The sequence below is a fragment of the Pelmatolapia mariae genome, linkage group LG14 (assembly GCF_036321145.2).
Source record: "Pelmatolapia mariae isolate MD_Pm_ZW linkage group LG14, Pm_UMD_F_2, whole genome shotgun sequence".
Lineage (NCBI taxonomy): Eukaryota > Metazoa > Chordata > Actinopteri > Cichliformes > Cichlidae > Pelmatolapia > Pelmatolapia mariae.
The window spans coordinates 32,250,838-32,276,902 of record NC_086239.1 but is presented as its reverse complement, the minus strand read 5'-3'; the positions used below and the strand labels follow the sequence as shown (position 1 = coordinate 32,276,902).

The following is a 26,065-nucleotide window of genomic DNA, read 5'->3' as shown; positions in this document are numbered from 1 at the left end:
ATAACATGTAGAATTATTGCTCTGCAATTTGATGCACCACAAGGTAGTGGTGTAATAACTGCTCATAAAAAGGATCTGCAACAACCCAGTTTAATTTCTTTTGTGACCAGAGTGCATCAGCTTCTTTCTTAAGCGTTCTTACTGTGCCAATTATGCATCATTACTGGTTATTTTTTCTCTCTTAAACTGAAAGCAAATGATCCAAAAACTACTATCATCAGGATATTTGTGATGCATTTTCATATATTCCATTTAAGTCAAACCTGAGATGGCTGCACTTTTCTAAAAACTCTACCTGGAAGTTCGTCTTTCTTTGAAAGTTTGTGTTAGATATTTCAAGCACATCTTTTATTATTTTTCCTTTGCTTTAAACTCCTTGAGGTTTTTACCCACTATCCTAATTGCATAAAACCTAGGAAGCATTTGAACTGCTTGGTGCAGTTGAGCAAAAGCGGGTTATTCAACATTTTCAGATTAGTAACAACGTCTTGTGTTTGCTTTTTTCATTTATTCATTTCTGATTCGAGTTCATGCTTGAATTTTAAAGAGTGCAATATTGCCAGAAGCATTTAAATGCAGCATTGGTCCCTGTGAGTTGTGTGAAGGCAGCTAGATGGAGGAAGTTATTCAGCCTGTCCTTAACAGGCTATAATTCTTTACATTATTGTGTCATCATTCATATGTGTTAACGTTAATGTGACACAGACATGACTGACGATATAAAGGAACTGGAAATAATGAAGCCTCTTGGGCCCACTCTATTCCTTGTAAAAGTAAATATGACCATTTCATTCAGCGCTTGTCCCGCACTTGCACTAATTTCGAGGACATAGCAGCCAATTAACAAAAACAAGTTTATTTAAATAGTTTAGCTAAAGTCTCTATAGTAGTTTAAAGGCACGGGAGTGTAAAATGGGTATACAAACTTTCAAAGCCTCTATTTTAATTCCGCATTATTGCCAATATTGAGCTCACACATGATGGAACGTTGTATCGTTTCTAGTCAGGAATCCAGACGGACGTTTATTTCAAACGGACCACAACATCTCTCCGAAAGTTGACGTGGAAGTGTTTGTGTACAATGGCTGATACTAAAGTAGAAATTTCAGCTGACAGCTCGACTGCAGCACAAAATGCAAATGCGGCTTCACAGCCGAACAATCCTCTGTCGAGGAAGCTTAATAAGATATTAGAAACCAGACTTGACAACGACAAGGTAAGTGGGAAGACGTTAGCTTCTTGCTTTTTGGCTAACTAGCTGAATGTAGCAACGAAATAAGTCGTGTTTAAATCAGCCGTTCATTATTATTAGAATGATTTTTCGAAGTTAATCTTTCTAGGTGGCAGTTGATCATCTCTGACTCTATCAAAGCTCAGTAATAACATTGGTCAGATCTTTAGCTGTCCAAGACTTAGCTTTTTGCTGCATTCATTCACTCTTGTTATTCCACCAGAAAGTGCTTGTTATTTAGCTCAAAGCTGATAAAAGGAAACATACACTTCAAGTGGGAAAATGCAGGCCACAAAACTATTTCCACATTTTATGTTCATTTTGAGATATGTGGGTTTGTCAGCTAAAGCAGCAGATAGCTTGGGACATTACAGTTGTCACAACACTGCAGCTGACAGTAATGGTTTTGTTGCTTTGTACTTCCAGGAGATGCTTGAGGCTCTGAAGGCGCTGTCGGTGTTCTTCACTGAAAACAGTTTACGCACCAGGAGAAATCTTCGCGGGGATATAGAGAGGCGAAGTCTGGCGATCAACGAGGAGTTTGCGCAAATATTTAAAGAAGTAAAAGAGGTGATACGGAGTTTATTATTACTGATGAGCTCTCAATGCTGTGGGATCATAGCCAGAAAAAATGTATAAAATATATGTGCAGTAACTGAGGTGGGCTGGGAATTTCCACAATGAGCAGATGAATCTGTTAATTTTTAACTTTATTTTATAAAAACAGTAAATATTAGGACTTTTTATTTCTAAAGAAAACAGCATTTCAGGGAGTGAAATTAGAGAGAGTGTTTTATTAAGACTTCTACTACTTCCAAACAATTTATCTGGGCATTCATAGTCTTTTAATACTAGATATTTTGTTCTGACGAAGAATGAGTCATTACTTTTATGTAGTTCTGTGTGCCAATGTCATTTCAAAACTAATTCATTAATGCTTTTAAAGTTGCTTCTGTGGAGAAAAATGCCAGCATTCAATCATAGACATCGCTTCCCTTTATTCTAAGCCCTTACCAGCAGGCAATTACAGGTATGTTCATACTTCAAATGCACCAAAAGTAATTTAAAGTTAGTTTTTGTTCTCGTACTAAGGAAGCACTGATTCAGTTTTTTCCATTTCTGATACAAGGCTATGGTAGCGCTGAGAAATTAAAAATGCACTGTGACTTAAAAAAATATAACAATGATGATAGTAATAATAATAATAATAATAATAAACTTGGTTAGACTGAGAGGCTGAGTGCATTAATAAGGTCTTAGAAGCAGGGATAAGCAGGGATCTGTCCATGTAGAGCTTTATATCTTAATAACAGAATTTTAAAGTGGATTCTAAATATCTCTGGAAGACAGTAAAGGGATCCAAGAATAGGTGTAATATGTGACCACCCACTAGATTTTGTTAGCAGCCTTGCTCCTTGCGTTGTGCCCCAGTTGGAGACGAGCTAATGAGGACCAAGAGATGCACGTGAAAAGTGCATTAGAATAATCAAGGCAGCAGAAAATTAAAGTTAAAGATGATTGAATGACAGTAAAGGATTGATTTTCACAATATAGTCTTACCAGCATCAGGATGAAGGAAGTTTGAAATGTAAAAACACTGCAAAAGCACAGACAAATGAAAAGCTCACAAAACACGCAACAGAACACACAGACACAATGAGGATGATTTAGGGGAGACAATAACGTGAGAGAACAGCTGCAGTAAACAGCTAACAGCAAATATATATCTACAGTATTATATGACTTATTATTTATTGCCTTTCCTGTTTTTCTCTCTCACAGCACTGACAGATCCCCTGCTTATTTTAGGCGTGTCTCAGTAGAGTCCGTTGCATCTTTCAGTTTCTGTCACTTCAGCAGCTTTATGATGTTGTCTTTACTTCATGTTATTATCTCCCTTAAATCATTTCTGTTGCAGTTAAGGGAGCTTATTCAATTTTTATTATTTATAAGATTTTTTTTTTAACTTTTATTTTTCTTCAGTTGTATATTTTGTGTGCTTTTTCAGCATTTATTCAATTAATGGATGTTTTTATCAGTGGGTTTGACCTCTCAGGCCACAAATACAATACGCTGAGAGGGCACAGCACAATACTGATACCATGGCATCAATATCAAGTATTGATCCAGTACAATTGTTGTTTCAGTAAGCTGCATTACTTATTCTGAGGAGAGAAGAGAACTGGGAATCATTTCATCTTTTGTTTAAAGCAACAGCATATCCTACTGAACTTAAATGTAGAGTGTAAATACTTCCAAGAATATAACTTTACAGAGTTGGTATTTGCTGGTAAATGATGAACTGGTAGAAGGAAAAATGCATTCATGTTATTTTGTAAATTTAGTTGCACAAGTCTCATTTAGGGTAAGTTTAAAGTCTTCACTGCATGTGGCCAAATGGCCATTCATAGTCATCCTGGTTTCTCCGTTCCCTGCTCTTAGTCACACTATGGGTGCATCACCTCACATACACACACAACATGCTGAGTGGAGCTAAGAAGATACAGATGCGGTAAACATAACAAGATTAGGAGTGAGTGTGCCTTGAGGGCAGCCATTCCCCAACTTCAGACCACCGTGGCCCACTTTGACATGTGAAAACTGTCTGCCATGCAGTCAAACTTGTAGTTACATCTCTGAATATCACACAAATTTAATTTAATTATTTGCATGACTTTTGGAGTCAATCCTGAAGAATTTTATTTTATAGACCCGTACAATGATTGGACCAAAAGGACTATAATCTGATTTATCCTTTATCCTATAGAAGTAAGTCAGGTAAAATTTGAAAATGCTCAGCTTTCAAAATTGTGTGTTTCAATCTGTTTAAAGTTTTCAAATTGTGTAAGGAAAAAAAATAATTTCAGTTGACTAATTTTTATTTTTTTTATGTTTTTAAAATGAGTTGATTGTAACTGATGTATTGGGGCGCAACTACCATACCTTCACACCCCATCAATAGGCCCTAGCACATACTTGGGGAATTTCTGTATTAGGGAAAGCATGCTGGATGTTGTCAGTTATGTCAACTCATTTGACCACAGTTAACGGTTAAAGCTTTTGCAAACATACAGAGAAAAGCTTTTAGCATCACAGATGTGAAAAGCCTCCAAACTTCTCACCTTTTGATGTGAGCTTCCTTCCTGCTATGTTGGCTCTCCCATTAGAAACTGGTGCACTGCAGCTGATTTTTGGTGCTGTAAACTAAGAACTGAATTAAATGCATTGGCCTTTTTAAATCAGCTGTTGTCACAACACCAGATCAAGCGTTTTGAGTAAGGATCAGGCTGCTATCCAATCCAAATATCACATTAGTACATTCCTTAATCGAAAGCTGATATCCAAGATCTGTCCTACAGACACTTTATCTGTCTTTATGCAACTCACTAGATCTTGTGGAAAAGACTAGTTATTGGGCGAGTCACTCATCTAGAGTTCAGAGCCTCAAATCAGAGCCCAGACGACTTGCAGAAGTCTAGTGCTCCATCTAATAAAATAAAAATATGCTTAAAATTTGTATATTTCTTTATCCAAAACAGAAAAATGTGTGGTCTGGACCAGCTTTAGAATTATTCTCATGTCACACTGTAGTACGACTTGTGTTTAGCTTTTTGAATGTGATCAGAGGTGCATCAGTGCTGGTGTAACTGTGATTTCACATGATCTGTAGGAGCTTGAAAGTGTTCACGAGGATGTCCAGGCGATGAGCACATGTTGTGAAGAAATGACCAATAGATTAAAGGTACGTTAATCAGCTCCATATGTTTCAAAATTCTCCTGTAAGTTTAAAAAAACATGACCTAGTTTGTTCTTATGGGCTTGATGGTGTGTATCAAAAATATGACTCAAGTGATTATAGAGTTTATTTTGGGAATATAGTTATTGTAAACTGTCTTTTAAACATAATTCCTCTTCTACAGGCTGCAAAAGAGCAAACACAGGACCTCATAGTGAAAACCAACAAGCTGCAAGGAGAAAAGTGAGTAGATTTGGATGTGTGTGGAGATCAGCTTTGTAACTTGATGTATATTTATGTTTTTAAAAAAGGATACAGGTGAAGAATCAATTGTGAATTGTCCTTAAGAATAAACAAAAGGAAATAGACAATTCAGTTGGATACCTATAATTTGTACTTAATGGCTGACTGACAATCTTAATATCTTTTATCACATTAATGGATGGAATAACTTGCGTATACTTAAGTGCACTGATGCACTTAAGTAAAATTCTGCAGCAGGAAAAAGATTGGTTGACTTTGAAAGTTATTGAACTTTATTTTTATTTTTTACTTTATTGCTATTTGAAAGTTTATTGGACCCAGTTTGTTTGGAAAAATAGATCATGCAGTATAGGATAGCACTTTCTTGTTTTCCCATATTTGCCTCGTACTGTTAGCTGCCAAAGAGGACTTTTCCATTTAACTGGAACATGTTTAAAAAAAAATGCAAGTGTAGTATTAATACTATTCTGTTTACAATATAAGATGGTCAGCAAAAGAGGAGCAGACAATAAAAGGCCATAAAAATAAAACTAATACAGAATCCTACAAATTCACGCCAGTTATGCTTATTACTTATTTAATACTTACTTTAAATGACTAAAGTAAAAGTTAAAATATCTCTTAATTCAGCTGACTTTACACATAAATGCTTTATAAATCTGTAACACCTCTATACCACCTCTGCAAAAACCAATGTTCTCATTTATTCATTGACACACACCATCGGGGGCAATGGCAATCAAATCCGGACAACTACCATCTGTCTTCCAGCTGTCCTACTTACTCCAGTGTTACAGTTTCGATATCCACAAGTATGTGGGGCTCAGCTTAGTCTTGAGTTGCTTGGTGATTTATACTGCAGTGAATACTACTGCAAGTCATCAAGGTGGGCTCCAGTAGTGGCGTGTGAACAGGTATAATCCCAGTTTTAGATACAAAGGAAGTACAAGATTATCACTGAAAGTTCTCTGACCATCACTCATTTAGGTGATAGTGTTACACGTGAACATGAACTGTACTTCTGCATCAGATCTACATTGTAGCTTACACCATAGCCGGAACTCTATTTTAACCCTGCGCTGTAACCTTCTGCGACATGCATCTTTAGGAGAAAGATAACTTCATGTCGGGTCGACATATAGCACAGCGACTTGAATGGTGTGAAAGTTTGCGGTGTAGGCGTGAAAGGAGTTTCTGGTTACTGTGTAAGTTAGGATAAATATTTCCCACAGAAGTCAAAATCAAGCTTAAATTGTGTGTTTTAGTAAGTCGGCTTTTTAAAGTTCTGGCTTTAACTTAGTAATATTATTGCACTTAAAAACCTTACTGCACAAGACAGTAAGGTGATTTGATGCTACTGATACCTATGATATGTTACTGCATTTTTAACTGTACTTTGAATGTAACTGTAAAATAATTAACAGTTAAGATTCAGAAGAACAAGACAATATTAATAATCCTTACAGTCTTCTCTACATGTAAATGTAAGTCTCAAAATCAAGGGTTTGTGGGGGTTTTTTTCCTGTGCGCTCTCAGATCTAATTGAAGCCAGACTCTTACTGGAGAGCAGCCGTCAGTACATTCCTGCGTGGGTGTGTGTGTACATTAAGATTTGCTGACAGCACATATTAATGTCTATCAGATATGCAGATCCAGTACAGCTCATGATACAGAGTCAAACTGTAGACACGCAGTGTATATTGGGTACTCTCTTACAGCTCTTGGAATACTGATGGATATTTTTTGGTTGAAAGCCTTCCAATAATTTTTTATCTAGGTTTCATTAATCTGAATTTGGCCACAAGAGTGCTGGCAGCAATGCAAAAATAAAATGCACCCCCTCCCAACATCCTGTTGGCTGATGGCTGACAATTCGGGTGGGGTTCATTAACATTTGTGCCAGATGTGACCTCCGCGCTCAGTGACCTTGCGAGTTGACATGGAGGCAGGGGTAGAGATAATGTAGATTTCTGGCAAAAGACATTGCTGACAGCTGTGATGTACTGCGGCAATTCCATGCTCCACTGGCACAGCTTCAGGACCTCCTAGACAAAAAGGTGACATGGGAGCAGTGGCAGCAAGATTGAAGAGGAAGGAGATGAGTTCCGAGACTGAGAGCAATGAAAGACACCGGTGGGGATAAAGCCAACAGTGAGCGTGTGCAGGCAATTTTTTTAAAAACAATGTGTCGCTTTGTGCAGTGGGTCCTGTTGAAGGTGAACAGTCAGAGGTTTTACAAGAATGCCCTTCTGAGTGGCCTCTTGCTTTGTCTTTTTCTTTGCGTAGCAGTCCCGTGGGACCTGCTGTCTGTCTGTGTGACATTTTCATTTGCAGAACCGCAATGCCCCCACAACGAGATTGGACGGTGTGTGAACGCTGGGCTATGACCTTGTCTTCAGCAATTTTGTCCCAGAAGAGTTGCCAAGGGAAGTGTGCAGTCAGGCTGTCTTCCTTCAGCCACCCACCACTCAGCTCACTGCACCACCCCACTCCAGTCTTCTTGGTCCGATCTATTTCAGGTCACACAACCCTCTGCAGTCCCGAGACACTTCTTCTTTTTTTTATGTTTTGTCCTGTTGACACTTATTATAGCAGTGCTGCATTTGCCGCACAATCCCCCATGTTTTGCTTACAGGGCAGCTCTACTGAGAGTGTAATCGTTTTCAAAGGCCTGCAGATGCTCCAAAATTGTATTTACTTGGCCGAGGAGGCCTATCCTCTACTGTTTGCCGTCTTATCTGCCGGTGGCACTGTGTCATTTGTCAACACTAATGAAATGGAAGGCAACAGCAGATCACTTACAGTGTGCAGAAGCAAAGGTGGGAGCAGAGAGCTCCTTTGTTTCGAGCTGGTTCTGTTCAAAGATGCTGTCAGCAAGAGCATATTAGGTTGATATGTTGTGTGCTGTTCCGTAATGAAATGTAATGCTACCCACCTGTACTGCTTTGTGTGATCATTGCGTTAGTGTGACATGTCATGGTGTTGAACAAGTTTAGACATCTCACAAACAGATGTTTCCATGTAACCGCATGAGCCAGAGCTGAAGGGCATGAACTGTTGGAGCTGTTTACTGAGATACTCGTAGTTGGCTGCCTGCATGGCTAAGATTTACCTGCATTTCCGTTGTGGCAGAAACTCATTTACCACATTAATTCCGTGAGCATGTGATGAATGATCAGATATGGATCCCTGAGAATAAATGTTCTCAGTACGACTTCGGTGCAGGTCATTAATAAATACAAGAGTGCTGAAACCCCTTAGAGAACAATCAGGGACATCAATGACAACCCGTGTAAAATGACACTTGAGCGTTATTAAGACTCAGCTTGCTGCTAATGAGGACATGGCTGTGAGTATGCCTTTGTGCTTTCTGATGTAACTGCATGCTCTCTCTGATCGCTGGCACATGGCTAACAGCTTTGGGAGTGCCAAATTTCCCTGCAATTCTTTGAAATGGCCCCTGATAGATGCTAATGCATAATCGACCTACATGCTTCTGAACTCATGAGAGACGACTGGACATTTGCTTATTAAGGAGAGCAGTTGCACTAGTTTTTTTCTTTTTTTATGCTTATATGCTTATCAGTCATTTTTCAATTTAAGCAATATTGCAATTCTTTTTAAACAAGTCACCTTACATAATAGCAAATGGAATTGGTAAATGGTGCTCTGTGATCAGGCTGTCAGTTTTTATAAACTTGGTGCAGCGCTATGAGCTTGGCACTGTGAGGTAATTAAGAAGGTACTGACAAGGCTGTTTATGAGCTTGTGCAGTGTTATATTGCTTAAACGATTTCCATGCTTGAAGAGACTAAATCAATTGGCCTTATTGGTAAATCTGAGCACACACAGAGACACCAGCAAAGACACAGGCTGTGACTTGTTTTCATCACGTCACGTAACCCAGCTCTAATTCAATTTTGCACGTGTTGGATATTGTTAAGAACAAAGTTAAAATATTGACTTAATTTTCCTCTGAACCACTAACCCATAGTCTCTAGTCATACTTACAGTGTGCTGTTTCCGATTCACTCAAGTACTTTGCCTCTCTCTGGTATTCAGTAATTGCAGTCTTGAGAAGAATGTGTCATGTCCTGACAGCACTGTAGAAAATGAACCTCCTGCTCCACTGTTCCTTTGCTCTTGTTTGGTGTGTAAGAGAGCTCCCACAATCCCCCTCTTTTCACCTTGTACAGCCTCTTTGTTGTGATTTACATCCTGGAGGAACGGGTCTGTCACTCCTGGCTCGGATGTGAGGGGTCATTTCTTATGTTCTAAAGGTGAATCTGATGATGCAGGAGCAAGGTTTTTTTTGTGCTGCTGCTAACATGTATGTCAAGTTTGGCGTTTCCACACGGCGAAGACGAATTAAGGATGCGAAACAATGGGGTACGAGTGTTGCCTTAGGATGAAACGCATTATGTCGTATTTTATTTAGAATTGGAAGTTGAGTAAATAATAAGTAGTGGTTCACACATAATAATTGAAAATAAGCATGGAAGCTTCATTGTTCCCTTTCAGAAATTGCTAATGATTTTTCTTTTTGTTGTTGTTGTACATCTGCGCGTTTGTCTTTTTATTCCCTCTCTCCCATTGTGAAGATAATAACTCAAGTACCTTAAATGATAGAAATTCCATGTTTATACCACAGTATCTGACTGTAGAACGATGATCCAATTAGATTTTTGTCAAAGCCTGCTGCATAAATTTGCATATTAGTGATAAAATCGTTTTTCTTCAGACAGCCATTGCTCCTCACCCTAAACGAGTTTACAGATTTTGAATTAACAGTGAGTGTGTTTGTGTGAGGACCAGCATGTTCACATGGAAATGGTTTCTCTCTGTTTAGTTAATGACCTTGTTAGCATAGCTTGTTATTTTGGTGCGATATCAGTGTTTGAGTGCCTCTTGTTTTAATTTGTTATCTCGCAGTAATGTGATGTTTTTTTTTCACTTACTCCAGCCAATTTTCATTCCATTTCTCTCCCTTTGCCTTTGAAGTTCAGTGCATTCTCTTCTCGCAGGTACTTCTTATGCAAAACATATAAGTTTGTTCTTTTACTTTACCTAAATATTGTACTGGTAGGTGTTTCTAACAGGCTAAAGAGCTGCTTTGGACAATCTCCTAGTGAAAACCTGAAACACAAAAGGCCAGTTTATGTAGGGGGTGCTCTGCTTTATCGCTGAAAAGGTTTAAAAAAAACAAAACTTTTTACAGTCACCACTTACAATTCTGATGTCGACAGGTAGCTGTAATGAAGCCAGCTTTTAAAGTATGCAGTCCAAGCGTGCCGTTGGATCTGTTGTGTGCTGCAGCAAAATCTCAATAAAGATTTTGCTTGAGGTCCTACAGTGCCTTGGCAAGTTCTACAGAGAAATACTGAATTACTAGTTTCTGTAACAGTTTTACAACCCTTTACTTTCAGCCGGCTGAGCACTAGTAATGGCCATGTGAGACACAACTGTCAGATAATGTTGGGTTCTTCTGTTCTACCCAAATAACCCAGTGATTTAGTGATCTTCCTGCGCTTTTGCCAAAAGAGAGAGACTATAGAGGAGTTGGCTCACATGGGGATGGAGGGAGGACACGTTTTTCCGCTATCCCGTGACAGAGTTCCCCATTTGACCAGGGCGGTTTCCATGGTCACTACTGTGTTAAGACACTTATCGTCACACTGATAGCGATCGTTCTGCAGTCATTGGTGACAAAACCTGGCCAGTATCTGGCTCTGTGCTTTCTTTGTGTCTCTTCACTTACTCTGATATTCAAGCTGCTTCACATGATGCCTGTGTCCCACCCTGCTTTTATTCTCAGTTTTCTCTGTTTGTGTGTATGTGTGTGAAGAGTGTGATTGCCATCTGCTGCAGGATTTTGATCATTACACCCTGTTGACAGCTTGCCCCCTTTTTTGTTAAATGAAGGCATATAAGGTAGTTTTTCACACCTTTTTATTTGTGCAGTAAGGAAACACAAGGGGCCGTAACAAAATGCTGTGATAACACTCTTTGATGAAAGACTGAAGAAAAAAATTTTTTTTTCTATGACAAAAATCCACAAGGGTTTTATAGAAAGACATAAAACATCATGATGATAAGCAAATACCCTGCTGAACAGAAACTAAAATAGAAGTGCATCATAAGGATAAGAAAAGGTTTTATTACAGTGCAGCAGTGACAAGTCAAGGAAATGAACAACATTTATCTCTTTCCATTCAGTCAGCGTCTGGAGGTGAGGGCTCAGGTTGCTCAGGCATTCCTCACCAAGTTCCAGCTATCTAATGAGGAGATGACCACACTGCGAGGGTCTCGAGATGGACCCATTACTGAGGTAAATCTCTACCGTCATGAACAATGAATTAAAAGAAGTGATAAATCTTATGTTTTGCAGGGGAAGGATTAGGAGACTTAGACCGACTGTATTTTATCTTTAATTTTTTTGACTTGTCTTCAGTGATCATCTTTCTACTCGAGGCTATACTACCTACATACTCCATGAAATCTATAGTAAGATGTGAACAGTACTACAATTTCTTAGCAAGTAAATGTTCAATGCTATATTTTCCATCCCTTTATACATTATATCAAGAACTGAATGCAAATACAAAAAGAAAACTGCATTATTGATCAAATGCACTTTATATTGTCCAAGTTTTTATGTTTTTTACTGAGTACAACACTTTGGTTCACTGTTGTTGTTTTTAAAATTAACTTTGTTTGACTTGCAGTTATTTTGAAATGAGACAGTGCTTCTTCAACTTCATATACATAATATCATAGAATGAGTTTTTAAAGAGCGTTGTGGTGGCTTAGCACTGTTGCCTCATCACAAGAAGGTCCTTTGTTTGAATCCACCAGCTGTCTGGGGCCTTCTGTGTTGAGTTTACATGTGTGCCTCTCTTCTCTCTGGATACTCTGGCTTCCTCCCACAGTCCAAAGACTGTTTAGTTATTTGATGATTCGAAATTCACAGGAGGTTTTGTTGGCTGTCTGTCTTTCTGTGCAAGCCATGGGACGGATTAGCGACCTGTCCAGGGTGGGATAGGCTCCGGATGCCATGTGTTTTGTCATGCCCCAAAACAACAGTTTTTTTCCAGAATATCAGATTGTTTTTGCAGTTCTGCTAGCATTATTGCTCAGATTACATAATTTGTGTGTTGTTTATTTTGCCAGGATTTCTTCAAAGCTCTCAACCGAGTGAAGCACATCCATGAAGATGTGAAAATCCTTCTGCGAACTAACCAGCAAACTGCAGGGTAAGATGCACATTTCACTGTGTAACTGCCTTTTGCCTCCACTTTCACTGAAATAAAAGAATGTCACTTACAATAATTTAATCTGTGTTATATTCATCTCTATTAAATTTAATAATTTAAGTGGAAGAATTACCAGTAAAGTGTATTCACATCACTGTTATGCTTCTGACATTATGCAGCAAGTCTCGAGTGTTTAATGTGTGGTCTTGGCTTGCATGCTTCTTCTAGGTTAGAGATCATGGAGCAGATGGCAGTGTTACAGGAGACCTCATATGAGCAGCTCTACCGCTGGGCTCAAAGTGAGTGCAGAGTAGAAATACATAAAAGGCATGTGCATGTTGTGAAAAAACAAAGAAAAGTATGATTTTCTATTGCTTTTGATCATGATGTGTTCTTTTTGGTTTCGCATTTAAACAGAAAACTTTGCTCTTTCAAGTGAGAGTAATTGCGTGTATTGGATACATTTAAGGATACATGTGACTCATATCCTGTCTGTCTTTGCAAAAGAATGCCAGACCGCAATATTTTCCGCAGCTTAGCCATGTGTTCACTGATATCAAATGGATTGGAAATAAACTGTTTAGGTCACAGTAACCTCATTTGTGTCTTCATGAAATTACAAAATGTAGAGCGTCGGCTAAATTATGAGCTGCTCTACACACGCTTGTTTTGCTGTGGTTTAGACCTGCCAAAAGCCTGAAATACAGAGATTTGTCAAGTAATAGTTTGTTAACTGTGAAGTGACACTAGGTTAGAACGTTGTTTGGTCGTTTTTGAATTATGTATTTTGGGGAAACCTCTTTTTTGTCAGTTGTTTAAGACTGAGAAACAAATTTTACTTGCAGATACAATTGCAGATTTATCTGTGTTTCCAGCTTGAGTTGACATTGACAACAGTGGATTGTGTGTTTTGCCACAGTCTGGAAGCTTGGCTGTGTGCTTGTACTGTGTGAAACACAAGCAGAGTCACCAGATTCAGGGGAAAATAGAAGAAGAAGAAAAAGACGAAAGAAAATTTGTTTTCTTCTTCTTCGTTGATTTGCTGTCCCCAGCAGGGTCGCCATGATCCACAACATTTAGCAACAAGGAGTAGAGCATAACTCCAAGACTTCAGTTGTTAAAATCATCAGATTATGCTCCAGTGGAAGTATTTCTTGTTTTATTTTGTTTCTTTCACCATAGATGAATGCAGGGGACTGACCCAGGAGACATGTGATATCAGCCCCGTCTTAACTCAAGCCATGGAAGCCTTACAGGACCGACCTGTTCTTTACAAGTAACATATAATCACACACAGTAACAGAAGCATGTCTCTGTGTTTGTCTTTCTCTTTGTGTCAGCATGTCTTAAAGTCCTGAACCACAGGATCATATTGTGGCTAAAACATTATTTTGGATTTCATAGTAATAATAGCAAGGTAGGCCACAAAATACATCTACAAACATTCATTGCAAATCCATGCTAACTTCAAAATTATGTGGTATTTTTCACAGTGACTGTATTGCATTGTGTTATTGTCTTCTTTGGGCAGTCAGTGGTGATAGTGAGAACTAAGGGCATTGTTGTCACTGTGATCTTGGAAAGAGAAGCAAAATGTGTCTAAGTTATAAAATGACGGCCTGGTACAACCGAATGTTGCCCTCGTGCAGCCTGTAGCACAGGAGAGGGGAGGTCTGCTAAAAGGGAAAAAACAATCCCTCTCATTATAAAAATGCTCAAATAGTCTTAAATATATGTCTGTAAATTTCTGAAAAATCCTCTATAAGTAGTATAAATTCAAAGGTTGTATTTTGCATTTCCAAATCTACATCGCTCATAGTTTTTATAAGGATTATCCAAAACAAAAGGAAATCACTTTCCTTTGCACTTAGTTTTCCTCTCCAAAATTCATTGTGTGTTTTTTAAAGTCAACAGAAACAGTATAATGTACTGTGTAAGCAGTCTTTCTTTCTTTCTTTGCTGATTGTTTATCTGCATCATTCTCCCTGCAGTCTACAGAAATCAGTGTAACATCTTTACCATTTTCTTACTTATAAGCCAAAGAGAAATAGTCATTAGTCTTGTTTTTTTTGTTGTTGTTTTGTTTTGTACAATTACAAATGTTTCCAATTCAGTTCAATTTTACTTTCAAAAGTAGAGAGGGACTTTTGATTGTAACGGGGGATTTATACTTCTGTGTCAAATCTATGCTGTTAGTAAGTGTTAACCACAAAACTCTTTCTAACCAAGACATATCCTACACCTTAACCCGATGTGCCCTGCCTGGAAATGCAACTACACGTTCCACTGAGGTAGCCCACAACTATTGCGAATGACCTATTAAGTACTGTCTGTGTATTTCTGGGTACTTTTTTGCTGCAGTTATTGAATTTATCAGTGGGGTTATAGTCAAAGCCTCAACATAAGTAGAGGCTAAGACACAGGTTTCAGTAAATTTGTGGAGGGAGATTGCTGAATGCCAGAATGTACAAAGAAATATCAAAGCTACAAACTCAAGGGGCAAATATGTTTGCCTCTGCGGAAAAAAACCACAACACAGAGTGGAGATCCAGGAGGGAAAAAAGTCCCGACCTTCTGTTTGTTTCTATTGTGGCTGACACCAGATTCAAAACACTAGGACATGACCACGAGGTAATTAACACATAAAACTCCACGCATAGCATGAGTGCTTTTAACAGTGTTGCCACTTATGTAGGTTATGTTGTAGGCTCTACAAAGATTGACCGCATAAGTCTGTAAATACAACTTGGACACGCATAAATATTGATGCTTTGACTGAAGCAACAGAATGAATGCAGGGGTAATGCTCTGTGTGCTCAAAATTAGCCAAATGCATTCAAATGTATAAAGGTGTGCTACAGATCAAAGAATTTCTAATTGATAACATTTTCATCGCGTATCAGTCTAATTCATTTTGGTCACTGTCTCGCACAGTTGTGTTATTGAAGCAAATCCACTCAAACCAAAGCTAGGACTTGACACATTAATTCCAAATTAAACGTGTTAAATTGAAAAGGCTAAGGAGCAAAAAAAATTAATTGCCCAGTGTTTTGGACCATGTGAGTCAATAACATTAAAACATATTACTCACAGAAAGAGGAAAAGCTTAAGGGCTGAATCAACATGTGTTTTAAACCAGTAAATATCAGTATCTGCAAATAATTTATACCTTCTAGTACAGGAGAAGGTCATTCGTCCTCACAGAGAACAAATATTTGCTCATAGATTTTCCGAGGCATACCGTGAGATTAACAAGACAAGTGAAAGTTTCACACGTTTTTTTTTTCTTTTTCGCTTTGTTTGTTTTTGTGGCAGACCTCTCTTGTCTGTCCCGCTTTCTCGGAAATGCACCTGTCTCTGCACCCACAAAGTTTCCAAGGTCAAGCTCTGGCTGTGGATGTTGAGGCTTAGAGAGAAGATACGAGAATTTTTGGAATCTTAAGTCAGCGCTATCTTCTGTTTAGTCTGTCACAGAGCCTGACACTGCATGGTCTTCAGAACAACCTTAAACTCTTTCCTTCTGGAAAAGCTCCCTTCATTGTTGACCTCACCGGCTGACCACACTGCAGCCTGCACAACAGTACAGCTGCTTTTTTTCACATTACATTTGGTTGTTAATTATTGCTTTTTTTCCTTTTGTTTTGTAAGGTACACTCTGGATGAGTTTGGCACTGCACGCAGGTGCGCCGTGGTTCGAGGTTTTATCGACGCCCTCACCCGTGGTGGGCCAGGAGGAACTCCCCGGCCTATAGAGATGCATTCACATGACCCTTTGAGGTACAGCTCCCCTCACACTGTAATTTTACTTTAGGTTGTCAAACTGGATTTAAGAGCTGAATACTGCTTTTTCCAATCTTAAAAAAAGAGCTTATTTTCATATAAGTATGATCATTTTTAAGTTATCAGGTCTGTGGTAAGTCCTTTATAGTTTAGGGAGTCTTCCCTTTAAGTCAGGAATATCTAGGTCTGCACATCTCAAAAGACAAATGGCTGTTTGTCTTTAATTTTTTGATGTTGTTGCATAAATAATAGATCAATTTTTTAAAAATTGGAAGGAAATTTGCAGAATCTTGAACAACTATTACTTATGAAAATTCAGTTTTTGATGATATGATAAGGAGAGCTTCTCTAATAAATTATTCAGTAGAACTTTAATAAACAGACACATACAAGTCTCACACTGTATATCAAGAAATACTCTACAGTTCTTCAGAAGCACAATCATGCCTTTAAAATATTTAGGCTATAAGTATTCTAGAGCATAAATCAATCACAGTTTGTTCCTTACTCCTTCGAATTTGGACTCTAAAACCCAATTCAGGAAGATATTAAATGTCTATTGAATAACAGGATCTGAGTGTGCCCGAGTTTCCTGTTGTACCACACACTCCATCTTCCCCCTTCCTCCTCTGCCCAGGAGCCAAATGGGAGATTTTCTCAGAACACCAGCCATGTTTGGAACACAAAATCACCTCCACTTTATAGGAAGCACCAACAGTTCTGAGAACATCAAGTTCTTTCTCACCTCCTTATGTCCTCGCTCACACACTCGCAGTCACACAAACATACACTATAATAATTTAAGCTTAGCTTTCCTGTTTTTTACCATTATGTAACACTAAAATTCATGCTGTGTGTTTTTTGGCTGAGGGGAGTGAAATGCGATGGCCCACTGATGTAGCTGTGACCATGGTATGGAAAGATTAGCCTTGGCTCGGTCCATTGTTGACATGCTGTTTTGTCACCCTTTCAGGTATGTTGGGGATATGCTGGCCTGGCTGCACCAAGCCACTGCCTCAGAGAAAGAGCATCTGGAAGCTCTGCTGAAACAAGTCACTCTGCAAGGTAATGACAAATTATACAATGCACAGTTAAATTCCCATCATTCAGTTCAGGGTTCTGTCCTCAGGCTACTATGGTTGTATGATGCCAATAGGAAGTCATATAAATGGTCTATTCACTAACTATGTTGTAGTTAAGGAATGATTTATTTTTTCTCAGTTGTATATTTATGAATACAGTAATTACATATACAGTGATCTCAAATGCTAATGTATTTTTTTATGTCTTTGTGCCTTTTGCTTGCATTAGGCGTGGAGGATAACATGCAGGAAGTGGTTGGACACATTACAGAAGGAGTCTGCAGGCCGCTAAAAGTGAGCAATCACATCATACTACTGGACGGCTGTTTGTGCATCACTATTTGACTGATTTACTCACCGTTAATGTTCCTCAGGTTCGGATAGAACAAGTCATAGTAGCAGAGCCAGGCGCTGTCCTTCTTTACAAGCTGTCCAACTTGCTCAAGTTCTACCACCACACCATCAGGTATTTAAAGTTTTGGTCCAAGTAACTCAGCAGCAACCGCAGAGCTGAAATGAAAGGTTGATTAATCAGCAACAAACACCTGAAAAACATCAATTTCAATAATGAAATAATCAATGAACTCATTGTGCAGAACAAAGAATTCTGTGGCTTTTTCAACTGGTTTTTGCAAACTGTGGAGTTAGTCTCTTTTCTATTTTATTTTCTATTAGTCATTACAATAACTTTCAGGTTTCACGCCTTTGGCTGGACAAAAGATGCTACGTTAAGCTTTTTAAGTGTGAGATTTCGTTTTTTTTTTTCTGCTAAAGAACTGTAAACAAAAGGTAATTGATCATGCAAACATACACTGAATGTGGCTGTCTGTTTATCTCCCTATTTGGTCTTTGTCCAGCTCAATCATTGGAACCAGTGTGGCCTCCTTGCTCATCACTATTGAGGAAATGCACTCACTCAGCAAAAAGATGTTCTTCAACAGTCTAAGCCTTCATGCCAGCAGACTCATGGACAAGGTAGCATAATCCACAGTATTGTTTTTCTTCACACATATGTGGGGAATGGCTGTTTAAAAAAAAATCACTAGTGCAGACATAATAATAGATAATAGGACACTTGTAGTGAAATTTAGAAAAGGTGTCACCATATTGTCTGTCCAGCAGAGAGCACTCTGTCTTAGTTATGTACCATATGCTCTTGTGTTACACATTTACTATACAAGCAAAAGGTCCCTGGTTCAATCCCACGAGGACACACAGATCGTTCCTTTGAGGTTGTGTCAGGAAGGGGATCTGTTGTAAAAATCAAAACATCCAGAGCTACCTGCTGTGGAGACTCTTTTTGACAAGGAAGAAGTCAAAAGTAGCTTTTCTAGTAACAAATCTTCGTCAAAAGTTGTAAACTAGTTTGTAAAATACTGTGTTAGAGAGTTTCTAAATAGTCATATCATCACTTTTCTTTTTGTTATAGCTTCAATTTACTATTTGTGTATGATTATAATAAATGTCTGGTGAAATGTCAGTATTTATTTATTTTTTTGTCCCCTAAAAAAGATCATCGGCCTCAAAAAGCCAGTATCGGTTAGCCTCTTTACGACATCTTAACTAAAGAAAGAGATAAAAGTTCACAATGTTCTTTCATAAAAATGCTTAAATGACAGTGTAGTGAAGTTTAGTATTGCACCATGTGGACACACTTTGTATATTTCAGCTCTACGTCTAAACCCTCAAACACAACAAGGCTATTTCTGAACCACTTATGCTTGTAAACAATTTCGGCCTGCTGGCCGCATCATCAAAATGGCGCTAGCTGCCAAGAAACACCAGACTTGTCACCATTTAGTCAAATTGGCATCCAAATATACCTCAGCACGAGCAGTAGCTCTTCCACATTACATGCTGGCTGTGTCCCGATCGATAGCAGTTACAAGAATTATCGCTGTAGCTTGCTGTTAATCAAATTGGAGGCCCTCAGGGTTTTGGTGTCAATTCCACCTAATGCCAGGAACACAGCTTTCTCATAATTTGCTCTATTAGTTGGACAAAGGTGGCCATGCTCAGTTCTACATTGTGTGTCCAGAGGCCAATAAAATCAAAACCCTCTTCATTAAAAAAAAAAAAACAGCTCAACCGACTGAGGATCAGTGTGATAGCAGGTTGTAGCATTGTGTGCAGTGTAGTTGGTTGACAACTTGCCTGTGTGGAGGTTACAGCCTGCACACAACTAACCTTTGTGATTGCCATTTTGGTTGTTTTTCTACTTCGCTTACATCTTGTCTTATGGTGCCGTCTGCCTGAGCAGGTGGAGCTACCACCTGCAGACCTGGGACCTACAGCCTCCCTCACTCAGACCCTCTCCCTTCTCAGGGAGGTGTTGGCCTCCCACGACTCCTCAGTAGTTCCTCTGGATGCTCGTCAGGCTGACTTTGCTCAGGTAAATACATGTTTCTGGATTTAAAAAAATGTATTACCTAAACTAGCCTCCCTTTATTGTTGTCTATTGTAATGTTTGTTTCCATCTATTAATTTAGAAAAGGTGCTATTTAACCCAGTGATTAAGGCTTTGTCTTACTTTTTCTCTCCCAGGTTCTTTCTTGCATACTGGACCCCCTCCTACAGTTGTGTACTGTGTCAGCCAGTAATCTTGGCACAGCTGACATGGCTACATATATGGTCAACTCACTGTATGTCATGAAGACCACATTGGCCCTCTTTGAATTTACAGACAAGAGGCTTGAGATGCTCGAGTTCCAGGTCTGTTCCAGTTGTAAACATACATAAATAATTAGCAAATTAGAAATTCTTTTTCTCATTTTACAAATCTGTATTTGATGAATAAGTAAACACCGTGATTCTAATAACAATGATTAAAAACCATATGCTGGTATGAAACAAGACTTATTGAATCACAAGTCTCTGTTATTCCACATTACTGCATCTGTATTGTTCATTATTAATAGCTGATAATTATTCCCATCCTTTTCATTACAATCCGCAGAGGCCAAATCTTTCACTAAAGAGATCTAATTTGCTGTCTCATAAAAGGGTGTGCATCGTGCATTGTTGTTCACGCTCAAATAGTCCATCTACCCCTTTATTTTTAGCACTTTTTTTGTGTAATTGAACACCACAAGAGCTCCAGTAGAAGCTTCATTATCAACAGCACAGTGATTCTCCATTAATCACAAGTACCATTTATTCACAGTGCAGGCTTGGACTCGAATTTGAAGCCACTCTCTCCCACATTTTTCAGATCGAGGCTCACCTGGACACTCTGATCAACGAGCAGGCATCCTACGTGCTGACCAGAGCCGGACTAAGTTATATCTACAACTGTGTCCAGCAGCACAGTGCTGAACAGGTCTCACACAGAGCACTTAAACACATGTTCACATGTGCTCACTTATGAGTTTATAGAACTGGATTTTTTTTTCTGTCATTTCTCTTGTTAGACACGCTAATGGTCCTCCTCTTTTTTTTTTTAATAGTATACAGACTCCCGCAGTATTGTTTGCACTACCGCTTTGAGACACATTTATAGGCTTTACTATTGCTATGGTTACATGACCAGTTTCTTTGTTAGGGCATAATAGCATTTCCATCAGATTTTTCAGATGAAGGCAACAGAGAAGGGCAGATCTTATCAGCTTGTATTTAAAGATGGGTTCTCCAGTAGTGTCCTGTGCAGATAGGAGCTGATGAGCCTTCCACCCTCTTTATGACACATTTTGCCACTGGACTGACTAAGACCCATAGTTGTGGTTTAGCATGCAAGCTTTGACTCTGGGTCATGTCAGGACATACCACACCCTGCTGCTGCAGTTCAACACAGAGGTCAATCATAAACTGTGATCTTCTGCAGACTATTTCTCTACCCGGGTAGCCTGTCTTGTTTTTGTTTTTTTTGTGGTTGTCTTTTTAAAAAGATTAAATCTCACCTTTTGCACTTGATTCCAGCCCAACTGTTTAACTCCTTAATACTGTGTGCTGTATTTTGGGTTTTTTTTATGATGCATTAAATTTCAGAAACAAAAAAACAAAACAAAACTATGATTTTAAATGAGGCTTTTCACAGAGCTTGTTGCTAGCAGATGACTTTGTAGGTTCATAGTATGTCTGTTAATGTATCCATATCCCTATAAAACAACTCTTTTGCTTTGAACCTTGCACTGCTTTCTATTTGCTGGTTTTAATGTTGGCAATTTAGGCGTTTAAGCTTGACTTAATGTTACCATTCTGGATAATCAGTGGCAGCTAATTGCCTCAAAGGTATCTGCTGTTGTGTACACACAGTCAGGCATTTATTTACTCAGTGTAGTTAACGTCAGGATTTAGGAAGGGCATTTCTCTTTTTCACAAATCGAGGCGTGCATTTCTGATTTCGGTAATTTTGCAAAGATGAACTACACTGACGGAAATTGTCCTAATTCTGTGTCTTATAGGTCAATTAGAGGTTGAATACTGACTTAAAATAGTGTCTTTGCAAATTTCAGATTATAAATCATCTAAACCACATATAATTAAATCAGGAATAGCTCCAACAAACCCAGTTAGGCCTTTTAAAAGGACAAGAAAGGAAGTGTCATGCACTGATGCATATTTACATTTATAGATGCTGAGATAAAGGTGACATTTTATCATGATATAGCACTTAGATCATATCGTCTAGCCCTAATGTAAATCATCTTTCCAGCCAGCTCTCTAGGGGTCAGCTCAGCCATGCACAATTATGATTACCTTTTTGTAAGCATTTTAAGTTTTGGCCAGAAGAGCAGGTTTTAGCTGCTGCTCCAAGCAGCATAGACAGTACACAAAGAAACCTTTTTAGTACTGCATGCAGACGTGAATAAATGGAGACCCTCCACTTCCTTGCCTTTGTTCAGTTCTTTACATTGTTGCTGCTCGAGCGCTGTAACCTGAAGGTGGATTCTGAACTGACAGTTGCTTTTCTTTTCTTAGGGTGCTCTGTCCCTCCTCCCCGGCATGGACAGCTCTTCTGTGAAGGCAGCAATGGTGAGTTATGCTAAATGTGTTAATAAAGCTAAGGCCCATGCAGATACCTGATTCATAATGCCTGCTGTTATCCTTCGCATGCAAACAGGTCCAGTTTGATCGGTACTTGTCGTCCCCTGACACGCTTGTGATGCCGCAGCTCAACTTCCTGCTAAGTGCAGCCATCAAGTGAGTTTCTGTCCCTAATGTTGATAGGTGTTTCTCTGTTCACACAGAGAACAGCATACATGCAATATTCAGGCCTCAAATTAAATGTTTACCCAAATCACCTGGTGTAATAACAGAGTGGAGAGCGTTGTTCTGACTGAATAAAAATAGAACAGGAGCATCGACCTAATAATGTTCAACATTCATCACTTACTCAGATGTAATATGATCATTACTGCATTCTAAACAAAACACTCGAATAAATGCACACAGAGTTTGGATACTAAATTGCTGAAGCCACCAACACATCAAGAGCACGGTGGGCAGGACTGGCTGTATTTGTCTTACTGATCAGAAAAAGCACATGCTTTTAGCTCAATGCAGCTGCTACATTGGAGGGCTCTTTCTATGAGTTACGTTTACTGGAAAGTGCAGCAGGCTTGAGGAGCACTCTGTACCTCAGGTTAATGTTCTCTATTAATGGACATGGAGGACTGATGGGCAGGACGCCATTAATTAGCTTCTGGTCCATTTCTCACCCTCGCTCGTTCCCTGAAATCATCCCCCCTCTTTGTCTTTCTCCCTCTCTCCCCGCTATCGCTCATGTCCGCTCCTCTGCTCACCTAAACACATATAAACAGCCGCCTGCACTCTGAAAAACGCTCCTGGAGCCCACAAATAATGGGAATGTGATTTTAGACTCCTTTCGCTTCACTTTTTTTTCCTTTCTTAGTGCACTTGGTTTGGAGTGTGTGGTGTTACACTCAACACTGTGCCACCTCGTTCTCTGCGGGCCAATTAAAAATATGGATTCTCAAGAGCGTGAGTGGGATACAACCAAGGTGCTCCCACTGTGTCCCCGAGTCCTCTCACCAGGCTCTTCAGCCCAGTTGTTCTATCCTCTATTTCTATTCCACTGCAAATAAAATGGTCACTTAATGTTTCTTGGACAACACTGAAGCAAATCCTGTCTGTAGGTAAAGAAGTCGCAACTGAAATAAAACGTAGTAATGTTCCTTTTTTGTTATTGTCCAATTATAATTAGTTCCCCAAAATATATGAAGATAATGTCTTTCACAGTATCGTAAACGCCAACATACTAACAAATAGAACAAAATGGCTTTATTATAATATAAGCACAGTTGTCAAAAATTGTTGCCGATTGTTGTTTTGTTTTGTTTGTTTTTTAAGTTGGCTACATTTTAGAGCTTTAGAACTTTAGATGAATAGTGGCGACAGATCTTAATTGCATAATTATGACGTCTGTAAAATTGGGACAGAAATCGGAGAAAGAGATTAAAAGTCCCCCATGTGAGCGGTATTTTCTTTGCCAAGTCAGTATGTGTTGTTGTGGCAGTCACCTGATTCTTGTGCCTTAATGCTGTAATATGCGTCCATAGATGGCAGTGTGCACCACACACTGTTGCTCTTTGTTTTGGTACAGCAGTGGCAGCACACATTGGTCACATGAAAAGACACATCTCATTCAAGGCTGACTTTATTCAGCTTTTGATCAGTGATTAATTGCAACATGCCTTCACTTGCCCGATTAAGAAAAGCTTAAAAAGCCAATTTGATACTGCAACATTGACGGTTAGGTTTTCACGAGTTTTATTTGTTTGTGCAGGGAGCAGATTTTCCGCCAGTCGACAGAGTTGGTTTGCCGAGCCTACGGGGAGGTTTACACAGCTCTGACCAGCCCAGCTAATGCCTACAAGGACCCAGAAAACCTGGTGCCCAGATCCCCTCAGCAGGTTCAGACCTTGCTGTCCTGAGAGACACTTTTGTGCCACTTTGTTGATCTCAAATACACTGGGCGAAGCACAGGCCCAGCAAAGGTCAGCCCGCAGGGTATTTAAAGAGCCATGTAAGTTGTATAGTGTAATAACATCAAAGTATATAAAAGTAGGAGTAAAGGTGGGGTACTTTCTGGGAAATGTGGGATGTGGGTCACTGACCTCAGAGAGACAGGACCTGTATATAGAGAGCATTATATGTATATGCTGTATAATGTTTTCACTTTCACTGGGGCTTTCTATCTGTTTTCACACTGTGTGCTCTTTGGGTTCTATAATTGTATCTATAAAGTATCTGTATTGAAAATATTGAACATTATATAAAACAAAATAAAAAATAATTTAACAGACTTGTCCAATTTGTTTCTTCACTATACTGACAGGGAAAAACTAAACAGCATTGCAAGGGGGAACCTCAGAAGCTCCAACAAAGGCCATGTTTATTTCAATCGCAGCTGTTTTAAGTTGTGGGTTTAACACAGAATTTATTTTTTTATAGGTGCAGTTGGCTTCCATGCAGTCCTTAATATGAGTTCAGTGAGACTGAATGTAGTTGCTGACCCAACATTTGATCTTGTCATCTTCTTCACACACCCAGAGCAATAATTTGTCTATACATTTACATATAAAACTGGACTGACTTTCAGCCTAAAGTGCAGTATAACTTCATGTCATTTGTAGGCATACACCTTTAAATTAAAGTTACACTATATGGGCAAATGTATTAGGTCACACATCATTGAATTTAATAATGCTTTGGGATTGTTTTTTCTGGAGTTGTCCTGGGTCTTTTAGCTCCAAGGAAATCTTAATGCTTCAGTTTACTGAGACATTTTGGACGATTCTATGCTTTCAATTTTGTGTGAACAGTTTGGGGAAGGCCCTTTTGTGTTCCAGCACCACTGTGCCCCAGCGGATAAAGGATCATAAAAGCATGGTTGGATGAGTTTGGTGTTTAAGAACAGACTGGCCCACACAGAACACTAACCTCAAACTCAATGAACACCTTTGGGATGAACCGGAATGGAGATTGGATGAAAATTCCCATAGACACACTCCATGCAAGCTGCAGTAGCTTTAAAGGTGAACCAACTCCATAAAAATGCGAGTGGGTTTAGAATGAGATGTCATAAAATGTTGTGTAGGTGGCCAATACCTTTCTCAGTATAATGTAGAAATAAAAGGCTTACTGGGTTTTGGTTTGACACAGAGAATATTTAACTTTTTGAACATAGGATTTCTCTGTTGATAAAACCCAAGGAATAAGGAATACGGTTGGCCAGACTTATGCAAGTGAAAAGAATTGTCCTTAAGTTAACTTCAGTCTTAGTTATTTATAAACGCATGCACAGCACAGTTGATCTTTGTAGTATTTTTAGTCTCTTGCCACAGTAAACTTCACGGCTGGCGACGTCATATAATATCACATCGCCAAAACTTTGACTCCGCCCAGCAAAAATAATCTCCACAATCGATTGTGCCTGTGGTCTGAGAGGGAGCATTTCATTTCTGCTATCTGACATCAGGGTTCATGGCAGCAAGCCTGATCTTGGCAGCACTGCCAGCACTGAGTCCCAGGATTTCCCCAGTCACCGGATGTTACTCAGATATCATTGGCCAGGACATTGAGTACTGGGAATAAATGGAATACCACAAAGTTCAGCATCTGGACAGCGTTTTTAAGTCCTTTTAAATAGCCCAGTTCTCTGTTCCAGTTCAACAGAAAGCTGGGTTCTTGAGTGTTTTTACACAGCAGTCTTTGGCAGAAAGTGCGGTGATGTTTGAGAAGCAGGGTTATTGAATAA

General features: G+C 39.1%; 1 protein-coding gene across 1 annotated transcript; it reads left to right on the top strand.

The window, feature by feature from the left end:
• Positions 1 to 1,036: 1,036 nt before the first annotated feature.
• Positions 1,037 to 24,608, top strand: cog6 (component of oligomeric golgi complex 6). Its single transcript, XM_063493926.1, has 19 exons — positions 1,037 to 1,216; positions 1,658 to 1,801; positions 4,902 to 4,973; positions 5,152 to 5,210; positions 11,448 to 11,559; positions 12,402 to 12,484; positions 12,713 to 12,783; positions 13,667 to 13,760; positions 16,133 to 16,261; positions 17,238 to 17,329; positions 17,576 to 17,640; positions 17,721 to 17,812; positions 18,204 to 18,321; positions 19,607 to 19,738; positions 19,891 to 20,058; positions 20,558 to 20,665; positions 22,264 to 22,317; positions 22,406 to 22,485; positions 24,092 to 24,608. The coding sequence occupies exons 1-19, from the start codon at positions 1,082 to 1,084 to the stop codon at positions 24,237 to 24,239; spliced, it is 1,956 nt and encodes a 651-aa protein (XP_063349996.1). The 5' UTR covers positions 1,037 to 1,081; the 3' UTR covers positions 24,240 to 24,608.
• Positions 24,609 to 26,065: the final 1,457 nt, after the last annotated feature.